The sequence below is a fragment of the Pseudophryne corroboree genome, chromosome 5 (genome assembly GCF_028390025.1).
Source record: "Pseudophryne corroboree isolate aPseCor3 chromosome 5, aPseCor3.hap2, whole genome shotgun sequence".
Classification (NCBI taxonomy): domain Eukaryota; kingdom Metazoa; phylum Chordata; class Amphibia; order Anura; family Myobatrachidae; genus Pseudophryne; species Pseudophryne corroboree.
The window spans coordinates 656,607,251-656,631,757 of NC_086448.1; the positions used below are offsets into that span (position 1 = coordinate 656,607,251).

General features: G+C 46.2%; 1 protein-coding gene across 1 annotated transcript in view; it reads right to left on the minus strand.

The window, feature by feature from the left end:
• Positions 1 to 24,507, minus strand: part of PRKDC (protein kinase, DNA-activated, catalytic subunit) — an 836,940-nt gene that overhangs the window by 613,721 nt on the left and 198,712 nt on the right. The window contains exons 8-9 of the mRNA XM_063923695.1: positions 18,775 to 18,830; positions 18,661 to 18,691 (exon numbers count right to left, since the gene is read on the minus strand). Coding sequence (XP_063779765.1) covers positions 18,661 to 18,691; positions 18,775 to 18,830 — 87 coding nt within the window. The remainder of the gene's footprint in view (positions 1 to 18,660; positions 18,692 to 18,774; positions 18,831 to 24,507) is intronic.

Genomic DNA, 24,507 nt, shown 5'->3' on the forward strand with positions numbered 1-24,507 from the left:
ACCAAGCAACATATTTTCGCCATATACGGTGATAATGTTTTGCTGTCACGTCCTTCCTAGCCTTTATCAGCGTAGGAATAACTTCATCCGGAATGCCTTTCTCCGCTAGGATCCGGCGTTCAACCGCCATGCCGTCAAACGCAGCCGCGGTAAGTCTTGGAACAGACAGGGCCCCTGTTGCAACAGATCCTGTCTGAGAGGCAGAGGCCATGGTTCCTCTGTGAGCATTTCTTGCAGTTCCGGTTACCAAGTCCTTCTTGGCCAATCCGGAACAATGAGTATTGTTCTCACTCCTCTTTTTCTTACGATTCTCAGCACCTTGGGTATGAGAGGAAGAGGAGGAAACACACAGACCGACTGGAACACCCACGGTGTTACTAGTGCGCCACAGCTATCGCCTGAGGGGCTCTTGACCTGGCGCAATACCTTTGTAGCTTTTTGTTGAGGCGGGATGCCATCATGTCCACCTGTGGCAGTTCCCATCGATTTGTAATCTGTGTGAAGACTTCTTGATGAAGTCCCCACTCTCCCGGGTGGAGGTCGTGCCTGCTGAGGAAGTCTGCTTCCTAGTTGTCCACTCCCAGAATGAACACTGCTGACAGTGCTTGCACGCGATTCTCCGCCCAACGAAGAATCCTGGTGGCTTCCGCCATCGCTACCCTGCTTCTTGTGCCGCCCTGGCGGTTTACATGAGCCACTGCGGTGATGTTGTCTGACTGAATCAGCATCGGTTGGTTGCGAAGCAGAGGCTCCGCTTGACTCAGGGCGTTGTATATGGCCCTTAGTTCCAGGATATTGATGTGCAGACAAGCCTCCTGACTTGACCACAGCCCTTGGAAGTTTCATCCCTGAGTGACTGCTCCCCATCCTCGGAGGCTTGCATCCGTGGTCACCAGGACATAGTCCTGTATGCCGAACCTGCGGCCCTCGAGAAGGTGAGCACTCTGCAGCCACCACAAAAGAGACACCCTGGCCCTGGAGGAGAGGGTGATCAGCCGATGCATCTGAAGATGCGATCCGGACCACTTGTCCAACAGATCCCACTGAAAGGTCCTCGCATGGAACCTGCCGAAGGGAATGGCTTCGTATGATGCCACCATCTTTCCCAGGACTCGCGTGCAGTGATGCACCGACACCTGTTTTGGTTTTAAGAGTTCTCTGACCAGAGTCACGAGCTCCTGAGCCTTCTCCGCCGGTAGAAACACCTTTTTCTGGTCCGTGTCCAGAATCATGCCCAGGAAGGGCAGACGAGTCGTAGGGATCAGCTGCGACTTTGGAATATTCAAAATCCAGCCGTGCTGTTGCAACACTTCCTGAGAGTGTGCTACGCTGATCAGCAACTGCTCTCTGGACCTCGCCTTTATGAGGAGATCGTCCAAGTATGGGATAACTGTGACACCCTGCTTTCGAAGGAGCACCATCATTTCCGCCATTACCTTGGTAAATATTCTCGGTGCCGTGGAGAGACCAAACGGCAACGTCTGGAATTGGTAATGACAGTCCTGTACCACAAATCTGAGGTACTCCTGATGAGGTGGATAAATGGGGACATGCCGGTAAGCATCCTTTATGTCCAGAGACACCATAAAATCCCCCTCTTCCAGGCTTGCAATGACCGCTCTGAGCGATTCCATCTTGAACTTGAACCTTTTCAGGTAAATGTTCAGGGATTTTAAATTCAATATGGGTCTGACCGAACCGTCCGGTTTCGGAACCACAAACATTGTGGAATAGTAACCCCTTCCCTGTTGAGGGAGGGGAACCTGTACCACCACCTGCTGGAGATATAATTTGTGAATTGCCGCTAACACTACTTCCCTTTCTATGGGGGAAGCAGGCAGGGCTGATTTTAGGTAACGGTGAGGGGGCATCACTTCAAATTCCAGCTTGTATCCCTGAGACACAATCTGTATAGCCCAGGGATCCACCTGTGAGCGAACCCACTGGTGGTTGAATTTTCGGAGACGCGCCCCCACCGCTGCCGGCTCCACCTGTGGAGCCCCAGCGTCATGCGGTGGATTTAGTGGAAGCCGGGGAGGACTTCTGTTCCTGGGAACTAGCTGTATGGTGCAGCTTCTTTCCTCTACCCCTGCCAAGAAAGGACGCACCTCTGACTTTCTTGCCTTTTTGTGATCGAAAGGACTGCATTTGGTAATACGGTGCTGCTTTCTTAGGCTGAGGGGGAATATATGGCAAAAAATTTGACTTCCCAGCTGTAGCTGTGGAAACTAGGTCCGAGAGACCGTCCCCAAAAAATTCCTCACCCTTGTAGGGTAAAACCTCCATGTGCTTTTTAGAGTCGGCATCGCCTGTCCATTGCCGAGTCCACAGGACCCTTCTGGCAGAAATCGACATTGCATTTATTCTAGAGCCCAGTAGGCAAATGTCCCTCTGGGCATCCCTCATATATAGGACAGCGTCTTTTATATGCCCCAGGGTCAGTAAAATAGTATCCTTGTCCAAGGTATCCAGTTCCTCAGACAGTGTATCTGTCCATGCTGCTACAGCACTACACATCCAGGCCGACGCAATTGCCGGCCGCAATATGGTACCTGAATGTGTATAAACAGACTTCAGGATACCTTCCTGCTTCCTATCCGCAGGATTCTTTAGGGAGGCCGTATCCTGTGACGGCAGGGCCACCTTCTTAGATAAGCGTGTCAGAGCTTTGTCTACCCTAGGGGAGGATTGCCAGCGCATCCTGTCCGTTGGCGGGAAGGGGTACGCCATAAGTAACCTTTTGGAAATCAGCACTTTCCTATCAGGAGAATACCAAGCTTTTTCACATAACTCATTTAACTCATGTGAAGGGGGAAAAGTCACCTCTTGCTTTTTCTCCCCAAACATATAAACCCTCTTGTCAGGGACAGGGTTTAGCTCTGATATGTGCAAAACATCCTTCATAGCTACAATCATGTAGCGGATGGCTTTAGTCATTTTAGGCTGCAATTTTGCATCATCGCCATCGACACTGGAGTCAGAATCCGTGTCGATATCTGTGTCAACAATATGGGATAGTGGGCGCTTCTGAGACCCTGACGGCCTCTGCGCTGTAGGATCAGGCATGGGCTGAGACCCCGACTGTCCCAAGGCTTCAGCTTTATCCAACCTTTTATGCAAGGAGTTTACATTATCATTTAACACCTTCCACATATCCATCCAATCAGGTGTCGGCGCCGACGGCGGGGACACCTCATTCATCTGCACCTGCTCTGCCTCCACATAGCCCTCCTCGTCAAACATGTCGACACAAGCGTACAGACACACCACACACACAGGGAATGCTCTATATGAGGACAGGACCCCCACAAGGCCTTTTGGAGAGACAGAGAGAGAGAATGCCAGCACACACCCCAGCGCTATATGACCCAGGAATCACACAGTAACTTAGTGTTTACCCAGTAGCTGCTGTATATATGATTATTGCGCTAAATTTATGTCCCCCCCCCCTCTCTTTTTACCCTCTTTCTACCGTGAGTCTGCAGGGGAGAGCCTGGGGAGCTTCCTCTCAGCGGAGCTGTGGAGAGAAAATGGCGCTGGTGAGTGCTGAGGAAGAAGCCCCGCCCCCTCAGCAGCGGGCTTCTGTCCCGCGATTTGGTGTAAAAAATGTCGGGGGCTCATGCATATATACAGTGCCCAGCTGTATATATGCTGCTTTTGCCAGGAGGTACTCAATTGCTGCCCAGGGCGCCCCCAGTGACCGGAGTGTGTGGGTTAGTGTGGGCGCAATGGCGCACAGCTGCAGTGCTGTGCGCTACCTCATGTGAAGACAGGAGTCTTCTGCCGCCGATTTTGACGTCTTCTTGCTTCATCCGCCGGCTTCTGTCTTCTGGCTCTGAGAGGGGGACGGCGGCGCGGCTCCGGGAACGGACGACCAAGGTTAAGATCCTGTGTTCGAACCCTCTGGAGCTAATGGTGTCCAGTAGCCTAAGAAGCGCAACCTAGCCGCAGTTAGTAGGTTTGCTTCTCTCCCCTCAGTCCCACGTAGCAGAGAGTCTGTTGCCAGCAGAAGCTCTCTGAAAATAAAAAAAACCTAACTAAAATACTTTCTTAATAGCAAGCTCAGGAGAGCTCACTAAAATGCACCCCGCTCCTTCCGGGCACAGATTCTAACTGAGGTCTGGAGGAGGGGCATAGAGGGAGGAGCCAGTGCACACCAGTAGTACTAATTCTTTCTTAGAGTGCCCAGTCTCCTGCGGAGCCCGTCTATTCCCCATGGTCCTTGCGGAGTCCCCAGCATCCACTAGGACGTTAGAGAAAATACGGGAGACAAAAGACGTAGGGGTCCCCCGTATTTTTCACACCAGCACCGGGCTCCACTAGCTGGAGAGATAATGCCACAAGCCGGGGGACACTTTTATACTGTTCCCTGCGGCCGTGGCATTAAATCTCCAAATAGTCACCTCTGGCCGGGGTACCCTGGAGGAGTGGGAACACCTTAAATCAAGGGGTCTCCCCTTCCAGCCACCCAAGGGCCAGGGGTGAAGCCCGAGGCTGTCCCCCCCATCCAAGGGCAGCAGATGGGAGGCTGATAGCCTTGTGTCAAAATAAAGAATATTGTTTTTTGTAGCAGAACTACAAGTCCCAGCAAGCCTCCCCCGCAGGCTGGTACTTGGAGAACCACAAGTACGAGCATGTGGGGGGGGAACGGGCCCCGCTGGTACCTGTAGATCTACTGCAAAAAAAAATACCCAAATAAAAACAGTACACACACACACCGTGATAGTAAAACTTTATTACATACATGCACACCGACACACACATACTTACCTATGTTGACACGCCGACTCGGTCCCCTTAACCAGTAGAATCCACGGTGTACCTGTAAATAAAATTATACTCACAAACAGGGGCGGATTGGGAACAAAAAGCGGCCCTGGAAAAATTTGTACTAGTGGCCCCACATGGGCAGCACCAGAGGTGGAGGGTCTAGCCATGGGTCATGGCAGCAGCACCCTCCCCCCAAGACTTTCCAGATAGTGGGCATGTCCAGCATCAAGGGGGAGGTTAAAAGGAAATAAAATTAAATATTTTAAGCACATTATATGATACACCTTCAGAATTTAGTAAATTATGTAATTCTTTAGAAAGATATATTTTCTTGCTTATTACACCAACGGGTATCCCAATCACTAATCACTCAATCTTATATGTCATCCAAGCAGTCAGACAGAGCATACACTAGATCATCTGCAATCATAGGCTAAATGGTAGAGTAATTTTCATATAGGCAAATTATTTTGCATCTTATTCATTATGTCTATAAAAAGGACCACATGTCCTCAAACAAAACAGGCCCTGCGGGTGTGCCGGCCCACCGGGAATCTTCCCTGTAAGCCCTATGGCCAATCCGCCTCTGCTCACAAAAATCCTGTGTAGATCTGTCCTCTTCTGCTTGTAATCCACGTACTTGACAAAATAATAAAACGCAAACCCGATCCACGCACTGAAAGAAGTCCCATGTTTACACATGGGACCCCTTTCCCCGACTGCTGAGACCCCGTGACTCCTGTCACAGAGGGTCCCTTGAGCCAATCAGGGAGCGCCACGTCGTGGCACTCTCCTGATTGGCTGTGCGTGTCTGAACTGTCAGGCGGCGCACTCGAGATACAATGTAGCACATAGGCGCTCCATTGTATCCAATGGTGGGAACTTTGCGTCAGCGGTTGAGGTTACTCGTGGTAAACCGCTGACCGCAAAGTTCCCACCATTGTATATAATGGAGCGGCATAGTGCTATGCGCCGCCTGACAGTTCAGACGCTCACAGCCAATCAGGAGAGTGCCACGACGTGGCGCTCCCTGATTGGCTTAAGGGACCCTCTGTGACAGGAGTCACGGGGGGTCTCAGCAGTCAGGGAAAGGGGTCCCATGTGTAAACATGGGACCCCTTTCAGTGCGTGGATCGGGTTTTGCGTTTTATTATTTTGCTAAGTACGTGGATTACAAACAAGAAGAGGACAGATCTACACAGGATTTTGGTGAGTATAATTTTATTTACAGGTACACCGTGGATTCTACTGGTGAAGGGGACCGAGTTGGCGTGTCAACATAGGTAAGTATGTGTGTGTCGTTGTGCATGTATGTAATAAAGTTTTACTATCACGGTGTGTGTGTGCTGTTTTTATTTGGGTATTTTTTTTGCATTAGAACTACAGGTACCAGTGGGCCCATTTCCCCCCCCCGCATGCTGGTACTTGTGGTTCTCCAAGTACCAGCTTGCGGGGGAGGCTTGCTGGGACTTGCAGTTCTGCTACAAAAAACAATATTCTTTATTTTGACACAAGGCTATCAGCCTACCATCCACCGCCCTTGGATGGGGGGGGGGCAGCCTCGGGCTTCACCCCTGGCCCTTGGGTGGCTGGAGGGGGGGACCCCTTGATTTAAGGGGTTCCCACTCCTCCAGGGTACCCCGGCCAGGGATGACGAGTTGGGGATTTAATGCCACGGCCGCAGGGACCGGTATAAAAGTGTCCCCCGGCTGTGGCATTATCTCTCCAGCTAGTGGAGCCCGGTGCTGGTGTGAAAAATACGGGGAACCCCTACGTCTTTTGTCCCCCGTATGTTTTGCACCAGGACCGGACGCAGAGCCCGGTGCTGGTTGTTAAAATACGGGGGATCCCCTGTCATTTCCCCCCCCCCCCCCCCGTATTTTTATAACCAGGACCGGCTCAAAGAGCCCGAGGCTGGTTATGCTTAGGAGGGGGGACCCCACGCATTTGTTTTCTTGATTTTGAACCCATTCCCACTGAAAAACATGCTCTGATCTCTCCATATTATTTTAGTCAGTAAAAAAAAAACAAATATTCTTTTAAAAAATATATTAAATAATACTTGTGGCTCCTAATAGACAAACCAAGTAGATAATCCCTTCTAATATAAATAGAGATGATATTAGCAATAAAAAAAAACAAAAAAAAACATGTTTTTAAATATTTTTATTAGATCCCGCCAGCAAAATGAGGCGGACTGAAATTGACGAAAGGACTGTCGAAAAGCACTGTTGTCTTATCGACATTCTTCAACTGAATATACTTTAGTCGAAAAGCCGCATTTTTACCATTGCAGACATGTCGAAATTGACAACTGTCGAATTGCAAAAAGTCGAACCTGAAACGGCCAATTTTTCTTTGTCGAAAAGTACTGTATTGCATTGTCGAATCATTTTTTGTGTCAAAAATGCCCCGTTTTTCGACATTTGCGGCAATTCAACCGCAATTGCATATGGCCCATAGGGCTAAAGTTACTAAGAATCATGCAAACACTTAGAATTGTGTTAAGAATAGTGCTACCCAGCAAGAACGATAGGTGAAAGTAGCGAAAAATAATATACACCTGGTTAAATGAAGGTACAGTATATGAAACTTTAGAAATGAGTATTAGAGAAACCTCTGGCATACTTTGTTCATAAACGGTCAAACTTCTAGGTAAAGACAGTATAAGACTGTTTATTCTATCATAATGTATGCATGATAATAAAAATTCCATATAAAAATACATTAATAAAATATCAATATATAAAAATGTGTATATAGGTGCCAATTACATGTTAAATAAGTTCATATTTAGCTCATATGAATGGCATTAAAACGAGATTTATGGTAAGAACTTACCTTTGTTAAATCTCTTTCTGCGAGGTACACTGGGCTCCACAAGGATAGACATTGGGGTGTAGAGTAGGATCTTGATCCGAAGCACCAACAAGCTCAAAAGCTTTGACCTTCTTCCCAAGATGCATAGCGCCGCCTCCTATATCACCCCGCCTCCGTGCACAGGAGCTCAGTTTTGTTAACCAAGTCCAACGCAGTAGCAAGGAAAAGAGACAACAACTGCAAGTTGCCACAAACATCACACTCTCCCGACAGGAGAAAGTGTCAGCGGCTATAGCCACACCAACCCATAGAAGCTAAGTGCGTCAGGGTGGGCGCCTTGTGGAGCCCAGTGTACCGCGCAGAAAGAGATTTAACAAAGGTAAGTTCTTACCATAAATCTCGTTTTCTGCTGCGGGGTACACTGGACTCCACAAGGATAGACATTGGGGATGTCCTAAAGCAGTTCCTTATGGGAGGTGACGCACTGTAGTGAGCACAAGAACCCCGCGTCCAAAGGAAGCATCCTGGGAAGCGGCAGTATCGAAGGCATATAACCTTATAAACGTGTTCCAAGGACCACATTGCCACCTTGCACAATTGTTCAAGGGTCGCACCACGGCAGGGCGCCCAAGAAGGTCCTACAGAACGAGTAGAATGGGCCGTAATGTGAGCAGGAGCTGATAGACCAGCCTTCACATAAGCATGTGCAATCACCATTCCAATCCATCTGGCCAAAGTTTGCTTGTGAGCAGGCCAGCCACGTTTGTGAAAACCAAAACAGAACAAAAAGAGAGAATCAGATTTCCTAACAGAAGCAGTTCTCTTCACATAGATACGGAAAGCCCGTATCACATTCAAAGACCGCTCTTTGGGAGACAAGTCAGGAGAGACAAGGGCCGGAACTAAAATCTCCTGATTAAGGTGGAACGAAGAAACCACTTTAGGTAAATATTCGGGATGGGTCCTAAAAACCGCCCAGTCACGGTGAAATATCAGATATGGGGAACTACAAGACAAGGCACCCAAATCCGACACTCTTCTAGCAGAGGCAATAGCCAGCAGAAACACCACCTTAAGGGAAAGCCACTTAAGATCAGCTGAACCAAGAGGTTCAAACGGAGACTCTTGTAACGCCTTCAAAACCACCAAGTCCCAAGGAGCCACAGGCGGGACATAGGGAGGTTGGATACGCAACACATCCTGAGTAAAGGTATGAACATCAGGTAAGGTCGCAATTTTTCTCTGAAACCACACCGACAAGGCAGAAATATGAACCTTGAGGGAGGCCAGGCGCAGGACTAAGTCTAGGCCCTGCTGAAGAAAAGCCAAAAGCTTGGCTGTACTAAACTTGGAAGCGTCATAATTGTTAGATGCGCACCAAACACAGTAAGAATGCCAGACCCTATGGTAAATCCGAGCAGAAGCCGGTTTCCAGGCCCGCAACATAGTTTGAATGACCGCCTCAGAAAACCCTTTAGCCCTCGAGACGGAAGCTTCAAGAGCCACGCCGTCAAAGACAGTCGGGCCAGGTCCTGGTAGACACAGGGGCCCTGAACGAGGAGGTCTGGGCGTTATGGAAGTAGAATTGGACGCTCTGACGAGAGGCCCTGAAGGTCTGAGAACCAGTGCCGTCTGGGTCACGCTGGAGCTATGGGAAGCAGGATTCCTCCTTCCTGCTTGAACTTCCGAATTACCCTGGGCAGGAGTGACACCGGAGGGAACACGTACGGCAGCAGAAACTTCCATGGCACCGCCAGCGCATCCACGAATGCTGCTGGAGGATCCCTTGTCCTTGCTCCGAAGACCGGAACCTTGTGGTTGTGTCGAGACGCCATCAGATCCACGTCTGGAAGGCCCCACCTTTCCACTAGGAGTTGAAACACTTCTGGATGGAGGCCCAACTCTCCGGCGTGTACGTCCTGACGACTGAGAAAGTCCGCTTCCCAATTCAGGACTCCCGGAATGAATATCGCCGATATGGCCGGTAGATAGCGTTCCGCCCATTGAAGAATCCATGAGACTTCCTTCATTGCCAAGCGGCTTCGAGTGCCGCCTTGATGATTTATGTAAGCCACTGTGGTGGCGTTGTCCGACTGTACTTGAACAGGACAGTTCTGTATTAAATGCTGGGCCAGGTTCAATGAATTGAAGACCGCCCGCAATTCCAGAATGTTGATCAGGAGGAGAGACTCCTCCTTAGTCCACCGACCCTGAAGGGAGTGTTGCTCCAACACCGTGCCCCAACCCCTTAGGCTGGCATTCGTCGTCAAGAGGACCCAGTCGGGTATCCAGAAGGGACGACCCCTGCACAATCGTTGGTCCTGGAGCCACCAGTACAGCGACAGACGACCTCCGGAGTCAATGAGATCATGTGAGACCTGATCCGGTGAGGCAGGCCGTCCCACTTGGCGAGAATGAAATTGAACATACTCCACCATGTCGAATACCGACACCATGAGGCCCAGCACCTGCATCGCCAAATGTATCGACACTTGCGGACGAGAGAGGAAGTAACAAATCCTGTCCTGAAGCTTCAGGACTTTCTCCTAAGACAAGAACAACCGCTGGTTGTGAGTGTCCAATAGCACTCCCAGGTGCACCATGCTCTGAGTTGATGAGCCACCCGTGGACTTGCAGAAACCGGAAAGTCAGATCTAGGTGACGTAGGAGAGTTTCTGGGGAATTTGCCAGGATCAACAAGTCGTCCAGATACGGTAGGATCCTGACCCCTTGACGGCGGTACCGCCATAACCTTGGTGAAGACTCGCGGAGCCGTGGTTGAACCAAAAGGTAACGCCCGAAACTGGTAATGGAGGTTGCCAACCACAAACCTCAGGTATTGCTGATGCGACACTGCTATAGGAATATGCAGGTAAGCATCCTGTATATCCAGGGAGACCATATAATACCCAGGTTCCAAGGCCAGAAATAGAGCGAAGGGTTTCCATACGGAACTTGGAGATTCTCACAAACTTGTTCAATGCCTTGAGGTTGAGAATGGGCCGGGAGGACCCATTCGGTTTCGGGACTAGAAACAGCGGAGAATAGTACCCCCGGCCCCTCTGAGCAAGAGGCACCTGTACTACCACTCCTGTGTCCAGGAGGGTCTGTATCACCGAATGAAGAGTCTTTGCCTGTGTCTGGTCCGAAGGGACGTCTGTCAGGCAAAATCGATGAGGGTTTTTGAAGGCTACGGCCTCGAGTGACGACTTCCAGTACCCAGGCATCTGAAGTGGTCTTCAACCAATCCTGGGTATACCCCTAGAAGCCATCCCCCAACCCTGGGGTCCCCAAGGGGGAGGCCCGCCCCGTCATGCGGCAGGCTTATTGGTCTTGGAAGCTGGCTGACGGGCAGCCCAGGCTCTTTTGGGCTTTGGCTAACCAGGTTTGGAAGTGCGGGCCTGTTTGTGGTATGCCTGACCTTTTGCTTTAACTGAAGGACGAAAGGGACGAAAGGAAGTACTTTTAGCCTTCGGCACAGAAGGAGCAGTACTTGGCAGACAGGCTGTTTTGGCAGTAGCCAAATCAGCCACTATTTTATTTAAGTCCTCTCCGAACAGGATATTTCCCTTAAAAGGGAGTACCTCCAGGGTTTTTCTAGAATCCAGATCCAGAGACCAGGATCTCAGCCACAATATCCGGCGAGCCAGGACTGACGTAGTAGAAGCCTTGGCTGCCAGAACACCGACATCAGAAGCCACCTCTTTAATATAGTGAGAAGCTGTGACAATATATGACAAGCATTGTCTAGCATGGTCAGAAGAGATTTCAGCTTCCAACTCTTGGACCCACGCTTCAATAGCTTCTGCAGCCCATGTCGCTGCAATAGTGGGCCCTTGCGCAGCACCCGTGAGGGTGTAAATCGCTTTCAGACAACCCTCCACGCGTTTATCCGTAGGCTCTTTTAGAGACGTGACGGTAGTGACAGGTAGAGCTGAGGAAACCACCATCCTTGCCACATGTGAGTCCACTGGAGGAGGTGTCTCCCAATTTTTAGACAGCTCTGGCGCAAAGGGATAGCGAGCAAGCAGCTTCTGGTCTTACCTGGATTTTCCCAGGATTCCTGACGTATATCAACCAGGTGATCAGAGTGAGGTAAAACTTGTTTAACCACCTTCTGACGCTTGAATCTATCTGGTTTCTTAGGAGGAACGGATGGCTCGGGATCATCCATAATCTGTAGAATCAACTTAATAGCCTCCAATAGATCAGGAACATCCACTTGTGAACTACTATCCCCATCAGTATTATCAGTGTCAGAATCTGTGGGGTCAGTGTAAACGGCATCCTTATCAGACGAGGTGTCAATGACAGCAGTGGATTGTGAGGAAGTAATGGCCCACTAAGAGGACTCCTTGGTCTTAGGCGGGCGAGGGTTAGACTTTTTAGTAGCCAGGGACTGGTTCTGTAACTGAGTGGACAAGAGCATCTGCTCACAGCGGATTAACTGCGGGGACCATATACGGTTGGACTGGCATAGGAGGTCCCATAGGGGGCGTTAGTTTAGTAACTAGCGTATTCAGTAGTGTGGAGACGGTAGCCCACGGCGGGTCATTCTGGACCCCCGTTGCTATAGTCCCACTTGGGGGCAAGGAACCCCCAGAACCAGAGCCCTCAGCTGCTATATTTTCCTCAAAAGTATCTGTGGCCTCAGCACCACTACCAGTGAGTTCAGCCCCAGAACCGTTACCCTTATCAGCAGACATGTGATAACTTGCAGTATAAGGTAACACAGTACAATTTGTCAGCAGCACAATACCTGACCCAAACCCCTGCACAGTGTAATCAGCACAAACAGGGATTCAGGAGAGATATGGTGACTAAAATCACAGAGAAAAATAAAATTTAAGTATATCTTGTTAATATCCTATATCATGTATTACAAACCTGACGCACCTAGCCCCCTCAGGTTATAGAATATAGGGTAGCAAGCTTAGAGAGAGACACGAAATGGAGGTCACACAGCAAGCCAATGCACACACATATAGTCACCGTTTGTACAATGCAGAAGTTATGACAAGCAATAATACTGCACTGGACTAGCTCAATAATATAGCTATATAAATCAATAGATATAACACTGCACAGTAAAGACTGGATGTATATCACAGGGTACTTGTACTAAATAACTCTGACCAAATGCACTTTTTCTTAACTAACACTGTCTAAACGACATGTAGAATACTTAAGTGTCTTGTAAAGGCACAGCACTGACTGTCAAGCGGCTTTACAAAGGAGAATTTGCCCAAGCCGTCCCAGGATCAGTGTAGCTGGGGAAATGGCGCCCAAACACTGACTGGGAGTGAGGGAGAGATAGAGATATGCAGCTCCACGGCGGGAACATTTACTGTAAATTGTGCCCTGGGGCCGGGGGAGGGGCTACAGGTCTAAGCCTTATCCCCCTGCTGGACTTCACCACCGGCACTGTGGGCTGCATAAGAAATGGTTTTTAAGAGAAAAACCGACCTGTGCCCTTGCCCTGATGGCTTAGTGGGGTGCCCGTACTGCCACAGTGTCCACGCCAGCGCGGGCGGCCAGCCTCTCACCAGCCGCGCCAGATCGTGATAAAGCGCGGGTCCCGCAAGCGGGACCCACTTACCTCCTCCCGAAGTGCGTCCACGCGATCCCGGAGAGCCCCAACCGTGTGTGACTGACTTGGAAGAAAACCGGAGCCTCCTGCTGTAGGTACCCAGCAACCAGGGCGCGGGAGTGTACAGCGCCGCTGGGGGAGAGATGGAGCTGCAGCAGGCAATGTCTACTGACATCCAGCACAATCTGCGCCTCTGCTGCAGCCCTTGTAGTCTTCTTTTTTCCTCAGAAAAAGCTTTTTCTAGAGCTGCTGTGTGCAGCCCTTCCTGTTACATGCTTGCACTGCAAGCATCAACTACAAAACTGAGCTCCTGTGCACGGAAGCGGGGTGATATAGGAGGCAGTGCTATGCATCTTGGGAAGAAGGTCAAAGCTTTTGAGCCTGTTGGTGCTTCGGATCAAGATCCTACTCTACACCCCAATGTCTATCCTTGTGGAGCCCAGTGTACCCCGCAGCAGAAAACTGCATACCACCAGCTTGGTGTAAACATGTAATGGAAAAAAATTGCTGTAGCTCACAAAGAACAAATGTTAGACTGTTTATGAACACAATACACCAGAGGTTTTCTAATATTCATTTCATATACATACAATTAAGGAGGTGTATATTGATATTTGGTCATTTCACTTCCTTTAGTTCACACATGGTTCTCACTGGGCAGCGCCAATCTTGACACAATTCCAAGAGGTTGCATTTAAATTGAAGGCACTGAGCATGCCCCATCTAAGAAGGCTAGCTTACACCCAAAGTAGAGCTCAATTTATTCTTCATCCACTTTAATACTAAGAATCGTGTTTAAGTTCTAAACAAAATTAGCGAACAATGCCAGAAAGATTTAGACTCAAATTTACTAAAGAGCATTTTTGACTGTCTATTATGAACCATCCGTTTTAGGTATGTGCTATTTCAGTCATATTCTACCTTTATAAAAGAATCCGCTGAAAGATAGTATGAATCTGCTGACAATGTGTAGTTGATACAGATCGTTGCTCTGTTCAGGCTTTGGTGTATTCTACTGTAAATAGTTTTAGAAATAAACTTTGCGTGAGGCCCCCCAACAACTGCATAACCAGCACCTCTGAGACCGGTCTGGTACTGGAAATTTGGGGGTTAAACCAGCGTGGAGTTTCCGCATTTTTCAGCTACCAGCACCAGGCTGAACCAGTTGGTGCTTATGCAACAACAGGGAGATACACTTTATAGGGTTCCCCTGCCATCATGTAAAATACCCCAAAACTTGTCAGCCCAGACCTGTAATTCCTTAGGAAGCGGGGACCGGAGGAACCCTTAGGAGTGGGCTTTAAAGCCCAGAGCTATATCACACACCCCTGGTGACGGTTGTACAGTGTTCATGGAGTAAAAGATACAAGTAATATTGTTGCTCATATCTGAAATTCAAGTCCTCTGTATGCCTGCCCCAACATGCTGGCAGTTGGAGAACCACAAGTGCCAGCATGCTTAGACATTAAGGGCCCTTTGGCACCTGTAGTCACACTGCAAAGAAAATATTAAAATAATGACAACACACACAGAATGTTTTAACCCTTTATTAAACACACTTCATACTAACCTACTCCTTGGCTGTGCTCGGTCCCCTTGTCTAAGTATTAGTTCAGGGTCTTGGTAAAAAAATAAAAAATGCAGTTACCAGAGTCAAACTGTACCTGCTGTACAATATGTATAGCTTGGTACCTGGAATGATATCACCCACGAGGTTCCCTGCACTGCACATTGTTGAAGTGCTGATTGGCAGATGCTCTCAGCCAATCAGCAGAAGCTGCCATAGCACAAGTCCATGCGTCTATGGGGGTGTTAATCAGGGTGCAAGAAGAACACAGGGGGCGGGATTTCTATTAACACAGGATTTTGGCACAATAACCAAACAAATCATTTCAACCCAAGGCACTCCACTAATGCTCTTGTAGACAGCTTCAAGACTGAATTGTTGAGATTTATAATCAATGGTACAGAAAGGAACGGGTCTTCAACTTTGCTTCCGGCACATTGCCAAGAGAAAGCAAGAACAATATATGGTCCCTATTAAAAGGCTGGCATTTCCAGTGTCTGTTTGACAATGGGTGAACAGAGAAGTTTTTTTCAGAAGAGAACATATTTACCTAATCTTGAATAGTGTATACTGGTTTCAGACAGATGTCAGTGCATTTCTCCATGAGTGGTCTGCACATTTCAAATCACAAGTGTTCCAGAAACTCAAGTTCTATCATCATTTGTCCAGACAATGTCACCAAAAACATGTTGGTTGGTCGCACCTCTGGTGCCGGAGAGTTAACAATCTCATCAGGGATCATTCCTTTGCAATTTGGAGCTGTGTGTCAACTAGATGTCAACAGGATGAAATCTGCTTCTGCTCAACATTTGATGTAGATGCCATGAAGGTCCTGTGGAATTTTTTTACCACACATACCCATTTCCAACAATGGTGTACATCCTCACAAAGTAAACCATAAAGAATCTTGATAATGTAAAAAGCAAACATTGATCAATACTATAGTAGTAAGGCTAGATGTATTAACTCTGGGAACATAATACCATCAGTGGTCAGCGTGACTTGCTTAAACTGTGCGGCTGTTGATGCCAAGATCCTGAACAATAAGAAAAAGGGATAGCAGACTGTGTGATGCACACTACTGAACGCTCACAGGCAGGAAACCCATTTCAACAAAGGACTACCACAGGGCTCAGTTATGTGATTTTGCGTGAAAGGAAGACATTTTTTTCCCAATTATTCATTTTGCTACTGATTACGCAGGATAGCTTAGATCAGTGGTTCCCAAACACGGTCCTCAAGGACCCCCAGCAGATCACGTTTTCCAGGTCTCCTGGCAGGTACACTGCGTATCAACAACTGTCGCATTTTAAAAATCCACAGGTGACCTGGAAACCATATACTGTGTGGGGTCCTGAGAACCGAGGGGCAGATGTATTATTCTGACCTTAACGATCTTTATGTATGGTCTGCCAATTCACCGACTTATTGTGGTGATATGCTGTCACTCTGCACCTGAACGTACGAACGCCCCTGCGGGCATTATTTTGATTCTTTAAGTTACAGCTCTGGTGATGCAGTCCTCCCATCCTCTTCGCCACCTGTTGCCGCACTGCAATGCTATTTTCCTTCCCAGTGGTCACTACGCATGCGCGATTCATGTGTAAGGACTTCGAGGACCTGAGACAAGCCTGCCTCTGAAATTAGTCCTGTGTAGTAGTACACGTGTGTGTGTGTGTGTGTGTGTGTGTGTGTGTGTGTGTGTGTGTGTGTGTGTGTGTGTGTGTGTAACCCCCTCGGAGGCAGCAGCAGGGAGAACTACATCTCCCAGCACCCACCTCCCCAGTGGAAAGATGGAGGGGAGATGACCGTGAACCGCGTAGGTCATTTTTGTTTGCTCTCACACTGCGTTGTTTTCAAGCTGAAAACCCTGCATGAATTTTTTTTTTCAATTGGATATCATGGGTATCGGGAGCGCAGTTACCCATGGTAATCCAAAATTTGCCACAAAGACAAAGGTTTTTCTTGCAGCAAAAACATTGCGCCCAAATGCAAATGAATACCCCCCCCCCAATGTGAACTTTTTAAATGGCCTCACATTCTCTCTCAGTTGGTTGCAGGAGTGTTAAAAAAGCATCTAATATGTATTTCCCAATATCAAAGTCACTAAATCACATGGGAGCCTAGGCGGCCAGCTGGCCCCCAGTCACTCACTTCAAATGTCCATGCAACTTTGGCAACACATTTATGGGGCCAATTCAATTAGCAGCGAGTTGAACGAAAAATTGTTTAATGCGGCAAAAAAAAAAAAAAAAAAAAAACAACCTCCGTTGTAACATTCTGCTATTCACTTAGATAATTTGTGTTAACTACACATGGGTCACAATGGGAGTTTGAGAATTTTAGTTTGCAGCCCCTGTGTACAGTATATGAAAAGTGGGGGACAGCCCAGTAAAACTGCCTTTGTGATGTCAGCAGTTTCTCTAGGGTAGCGCAGCAATCCTCTCTTTGTGATGTCAGCAGTTACTCTAGGGTAGCCCAGCAACACTGTCTTTGGGATGTCAGCAGTTAATCTAGGTTAGTCCAGCAATACTGTCTATGTGAAGTAGCAGTTACTGCTGGGTAGCTCAGCAAAAGCGCCTTTGTGATGTTGCAGTAACTGCTAACTGCTGGGTAGCGCAGCAAAGAGGCTGCTTTCATAGCTGAGATCAGCAAGTTAGTAAAAAAAACTACTGGGGAAGGGGGTAGCGTGTCATATAATCAGAAGACAGTTTCATAATGTGAATTTGCAGCATGCATATTGTGACATATAATGTGAATTGGTAGCATGCATATTGTGACATATAATGTGAATTTGCAGCATGTATATTGTGACATATAATGTGAATTGGTAGCATGCATATTGAGACCTATAATGTGAATTGGCAGCATGCATATTGTGACATATAATGTGAATTGGAAGCATGCATAGTGTAGCATATGATACTCTAGGGTAGTCCAGCAATAGGGCCTTTGTGATGTCCGCAGTTACTGCTGGGTGGCGCAGCAAAAGGCTGCAATCATAGCGCAGATCAGCAAGTTCGTTAAAAATACTAATGGGGCGGGGGGGGGGGGGGGGGTTAGCTTTTCATAATGTAAATTGGGGCATGCACAGTGTGGCAAACAATGTGAAGTGGCAGCGTGCATAATGTGACATAATGTGAAGTGGCAGCATGCATAGTGTAACATATAATGTGAAGTGGCAGCATAGTGACATTTAGGGGGGGGAATTCAAATGTTTGAAAAATAGGTTGGGTGTCTGTTTTTTCTGTTTATTAGATAGGAAAAAACAGATACCCAACTGACTTTTCAAACAACTGAATATCCCCCATAATGTCAGAATTTGAGCTGCTGCGGGGTGGGCAGTGTGAAATAAAATTAGAAGACACGGTGATAAAGTACCAGCCAATCAGCTCCTAACTGCCATGTTACAGGCTGCGTTTGAAAAATGTCAGTTAGGAACTAAGTGGCTGGTACCTTTTCACCATGCAATTTATCATTCTCCAAGGCTTGATAAATCTGGGCCAACATGTGTTAAATGTGTCAATCTATCAATAGTGTTTTTTTAAAGGTTTGAAGAGCAGATGATAAACCAATAAAATGACTATTCCAGATGAAATTTGCTCAACATGAATCATCTTGGGTGATTTGATGTGATAAATTATCTTGATAGGACAAATAGTTTAAACTGTGTGATAGGAGATTATTAGTAATAGAGACCGGCAAGGGCCAGCAATCCATTTATATAATTAATTATGTTAAGATGGCAACAACAGCCACAGGATTACTACCTAATTTGACCACATACAGAGGTGGCAAAACTGGGCACGACGTGGACAAAGCATGGACAAGTTAACATCTGAATAAAAAAACAAAAAAAGTAATCTAAACAGACATTTCTATCAAACCAAAAACAGAACATGTATAGACTGACCCGATGGCACAGCATATCTTTTCTGGTCGATCTGTGTAAAAGAAAAATATATATTTAATGATGCATGTAAATCATGGAACATAAATGCTAATACAAATGCTGTAGGAACAGTACCTGAGGATTTATGGCCTTCAATGTGAATTCAAAAATCTCTCTCGAGGTCTTTGCATCTGGGAAAGAAATTGCAATAAGTTACTTATTAGAAAAGGAGATAAAGAGAATTTTTTTGGGTTTTGTTAGAGCTCAAGATTGCAAAAGTGAAGTAAAAATGCAATAGATTGTTTTCAATGATGGGCAAGAATGCCATATACTTTGTGCTTATATGCGTTTCCCTAAGATGCTCCAACCCCCTTACACAATAGAGGAGAAAAAAAATTTAATAATTTTTTTTTTTGTTTAAATAAATCAAATCATGGTGTCCCAACAATTGGGTGATAAGATATTAGTATGGAGACAAAGAAAAAATCTAATATCTACTTAATAAAATATTTAAAAGAAATCGGCAAAAGAAATTACTATAAGGGTGGTTTTCAGAAATACTGTACTAAAATATACAAAATATTGAATTAGGAAGCTCTGAAATTGAATTTTTGGGAGAGAAATATCCCTTACTGTTAGAGTAAATGGTTGTTCACTTTTAAAATGTTAAAGACATACAAATGTTTTTTTCCATACATTTTATTGAACAGATGAAAAACAAGTTAACCAAAAAGGTTTTATATAAGCGGTGAAAAGACATTGGTCTTTGCTGATGGTTAAGTATGAAATGATTCCATACATTCTGGATACACTGAATCTTTTGCAATTTCCGCAAAAACTAGCGAGTGCGTATGGTACAGATTTTGCTATGGCATCGTGCAGGATTCTTAAGATCCATTTTTTGGGGATAATGTCCAACTCCATCCAATCTTGTTTCAGGTACAACCTTCTTCCAACATTTTGCTTTTTACTTTGGTGTTTCCACATTTGAATTTTTGTTGCTGCAATTCCCACTTTGATTTCTAGTCAACTCGTGTTTGTTTTCTTGCCATATTTGAAAAGGTTTCCATGCATTTACTATGGAGACATTAAGAAAATGGAACGCAATCCTATGCTACAATTTCTGATTGAATGAGGATAGTGAGAAATCATTGTGCTGCATATATCTACTCCCCCCATAAACTTATTGTATTGGTTGACAGCGAACTGCCTTGTTACTTCAGCATATTACTTTAGTTTTCTGTCTCATCTTGCACATGATGCCTTGCGGTGCTATTCCTGCATATGTAGAGATCAGGGGAACTTCTTGGGTGTGATGGAGGCCGTCTCTCTCTGTCTCAGATGAGACTGGCTCATTCCCTTCCCTCTCTAGGCTGCTGCTAGGCAATAGAGACCATTGCTAGCTTTGATTGCCTTTATCACTTTCTCACAGGGCCAATCAGCGTACAGCCTTAACACCTGCGTGGAATCACGCACAGACCTGTCACAGTCCCACACTCAGTCAGATGCCTGCATGAGCAATGGTACAAAAATACATTAAGAAAATACACTGACACAAAAATACTTAAGAGCGCTAAATGTCCACAAATGGGGACGTTCACTATTTGCGTTCAATTAAATAGACACAATACAAAAAACCCATTCAATGAATACAATCACAGTTCCTAAACATATCTAGAGTATGTATCTGTTTTTTATTGTGTTGTCTGTAAATAGATTTTAAATATTGATTATATTGATCAATTTAGTTATGAATATATATTGAAACTTTAAAAAGCTTTACAATTAAAAATAACCGTTTTTGTTGTTTATTTTTTCAAAAAGTTTATTGGCAGGCAAAAGCAATACAAGCAATATACATATACTGCACAAATATACAGAACAGAATCGGAGATGTCTTGTATAATATTACAGCAAGCAATCAAGGGAAGAAACAGTACAACATAAGAAAGTCAAGAGCATGAACAGGGTAATTTGTAAGGCGCAGAACACAGATATAATATGTTCAAATTACAGCTTTGGGAGGGGAAATGATACCCCTATCCAGGGGCAAGACAGAATGGAACACCAGAGTCTAACAGTGTCAGATTGTACCAATTAGTATTTTGAAAGCATTTCTGTAAGGCCTCTTTTAGTGACGGGGATAGAGTATGAATGTATGGGAGCCATGTGTCAAAACATTTCTCAGTCAATTTTTCTTTGTGAAGCGTGGTGTTGGTCCAATCTAAGTGAAATAAGAATGAAATTCTGGGGCAGTGCAATGGATACGGAATCCGGGGAGATCCATTGGGAGAGTATCTTTTTTTGCTGCCGCGGCCAGTTTGACAAGTAAATTACGATTACCTTTAGATAACATAGGAGTCTTAGGGTAAATACCCCCAAATGCCCAGGATTTAGTAATACAGGTTGAGTATCCCATATCCAAATATTCCGAAATACGGACTTTTTTGAGTGAGAGTGAGATAGTGAAACCTTGGTTTTCTGATGGCTCAGTGTACACAAACTTTGTTTAATACACAGTTATTAAAAATATTGTATTAAATGACCTTCAGGCTGTGTGTATAAGGTGTATATGAAACATAAATGAATTGTGTGAATGTAGACACACTTTGTTTAATGCACAAAGTTATAAAAAATATTGGTTAAAATGACCTTCAGGCTGTGTGTATAAGGTGTATATGTAACAAATGCATTCTGTGCTTAGATTTAGGTCCCATCACCATGATATCCGATTATGGTATGCAGTTATTCCAAAATACGGAAAAATCCCATATCCAAAATACCTCTGGTCCCAAGCATTTTGGATCAAGGAGACTCAACCTGTAGTGAATTGAATACAATCGCAATATATAGTTGAAGTGCCTGCCATAGGGCTTGTACCTTTGGACAGGACCACAACCAATGAACTATGTCTGCTTCCGGCAAGCCGCATTTAAAACAAGTGCATCTCTGTATAGGAGATCAAGACCAATATTTTATCTAAAGTCATAGTGGCATCTAAAATGGATTTCAGTGAAAGGTCTGGGAAAAGGACGTGATTGGGTGTATATAAAAGCCGTAGAAAAGAGACCATTGGGATCATGGCGCAATGCTTTATCTAAAGTGTTGGTCCTATCTATCTCAGTCAGAGTGGACAGAAACTTTTTGTACATACTGTAGCTACTCGCCTGTAAAAAGGGAAATAAGGGGATCGTCAAGGATGGAAACCGTTCCAATAACTGTGAATGTGTGAGCAGGACTAAATCATCTTTACGTAGAAAATGGTGGACATATTTTAGACCTCCTTTGTACCATGTATAAAATATCGGATAAGTATTATGTGGTTCAAAATTGGGATTACCCCAAAGGGTCAGGAAAATAAGATTTTAAACCTACCGGTAAATCTTTTTCTCCTAGTCCGTAGAGGATGCTGGGGACTCCGTAAGGACCATGGGGAATAGACAGGCTCCGCAGGAGACATGGGCACTAAAAAGAACTTTAGGTATGGGTGTGCACTGGCTCCTCCCTCTATGCCCCTCATCCAGACCTCAGTTATAGGAACTGTGCCCAGGGAGATGGACATTTCGAGGAAAAGGATTTTTGTTAAACTAACGGCAAGATTCATACCAGCCCACACCATCCACACCGTAAAATATGGAATATTCGAACCATGTAACAGTATGAAACAAAACAGCATCAGCCCGAGACTGATTAAAACTGTAACATAACCCTTATGTAAGCAAACTATAGACAAGTCTTGCAGCATTTAGTCCGCACTGGGACGGGCGCCCAGCATCCTCTATGGACTAGGAGAAATAGATTTACCGGTAGGTTTAAAATCTTATTTTCTCTTACGTTCTAGAGGATGCTGGGGACTCCGTAAGGACCATGGGGATTATACCAAAGCTCCCAAACGGGCGGGAGAGTGCGGATGACTCTGCAGCACCGATTGAGCAAACACAAGGTCCTCCTCAGCCAGGGTATCAAACTTGTAAAACTTTGCAAAGGTGTTTGAACTCGACCAGGTAGCTGCTCGGCACAACTGTAATGCCGAGACGCCTCGGGCAGCCGCCCAAGAAGAGCCCACCTTCCTAGTGGAATGGGCCTTAACAGATTTTTGTAACGGCAATCCAGCCGTAGAATGAGCCTGCTGAATCGTATTACAGATCCAGCGAGCAATAGTCTGTTTAGACGCAGGAGCGCCAACCTTGTTGGCTGCATATAGGATAAACAGGGCCTCCGTTTTCCTAACCCAAGCCGTTCTGGCCACGTAAATTTTCAATGCCCTGACCACATCCAGGGACTCTGAATCCTCCACGTCCCTTGTAGCCACCGGCACCACAATAGGTTGGTTCAAATGAAAAGAAGAAACCACCTTAGGCAAAAATTGAGGACGAGTCCGCAACTCAGCTCTATCCACATGGAAAATTAGGTAAGGGCTTTTGTGAGACAAAGCCGCCAACTCCGACACCCGCCGTGCCGACGCCAAGGCCAATAGCATGACCACTTTCCAAGTGAGATACTTTAATTCAACTGTCTGAAGAGGCTCAAACCAGTGAGACTTAAGGAACCGTAACACCACGTTAAGGTCCCATGGTGCCACCGGGGGCACAAAAGGAGGCTGGATATGCAGCACCCCCCTCACGAAAGTCTGTACTTCTGGAAGAGAAGCCAATTCCTTTTGAAAGAAAATGGATAGGGCCGAAATCTGAACCTTAATGGAGCCTAATTTTAGGCCTAACTTCACTCCAGTTTGGAGGAAGTGGAGAAAACGGCCCAGATGGAATTCTGCCGAATGAGCAGTCTTGGCTTCGCACCAAGACACATACTTCCTCCAGATACGGTGAGAATGTTTCGATGTCACCTCCTTCCTAGCCTTTATCAGAGTAGGAATGACCTCCTCCAGAATGCCCTTCTCCGCTAGGATCCTGCGTTCAACCGCCATGCCGTCAAACGCAGTCGCGGTAAGTCCTGGAATAGACAGGGCCCTTGTTGTAACAGGTCTTCCCTTAGAGGAAGAGGCCACGGATCTTCGGTGAGCATCTCCTGCAGATCCGGATACCAGGCCCTTCGAGGCCAATCTCGAACAATGAGAACTGTCCGAATTCCTCTTCGCCTTATGATTCTCAGTATCTTTGAGATGAGAGGAAGAGGGGGGGGAACACATAGACCGACTGAAACACCCACGGTGTCACCAGTGCATCCACTGCAAACGCCTGAGGGTCCCTTGACCTGGCGCAATATCTCGGAAGTTTTTTGTTGAGGCGTGAAATAGCCATAGCGTTCACTCTGGACCCCAGTATGCCTATATTCCTCTGAGCCTCTGTCATATAAAAGACCGCATCCTTAATATGGCCCAGGGTCAATAAAATAGTTTCCTTATCCATCGTATCCATATCAGCAGATAAGGTATCGGTCCACGCTAGTACAGCGCTACAAACCCAAGCCGACGCTATTGCCGGTCTGAGTAATGTACCGGTATGTGTGTAAATTGACTTCAAGGTAGTTTCCTGCTTGCGGTCAGCAGGATCCCTGAGGGCAGCGGTATCCTGAGACGGCAGCGCCACCTTTTTGGAAAGGCGCGTCAACGCCTTGTCCACCCGTGGGGAGGATTCCCACCGTATCCTGTCCTTGATCGGGAAAGGATACGCCATAACAATCCTTTTGGGAATCTGCAGTTTCTTATCTGGAGTTTCCCAAGCACTTTCAAATAACTCATTTAATTCAAAGGAAGGTGCAAAGGTAACCTCAGGCTTCTTTTCTTTAAACATGTAGATCTTAGGATTAGGCACCGCGGGGTCATCTATAATATGCAGCACATCCTTTATAGCAATAATCATATAATGAATACTCTTTGCCAACTTTAACTGCAACCTCGCATCATCATAA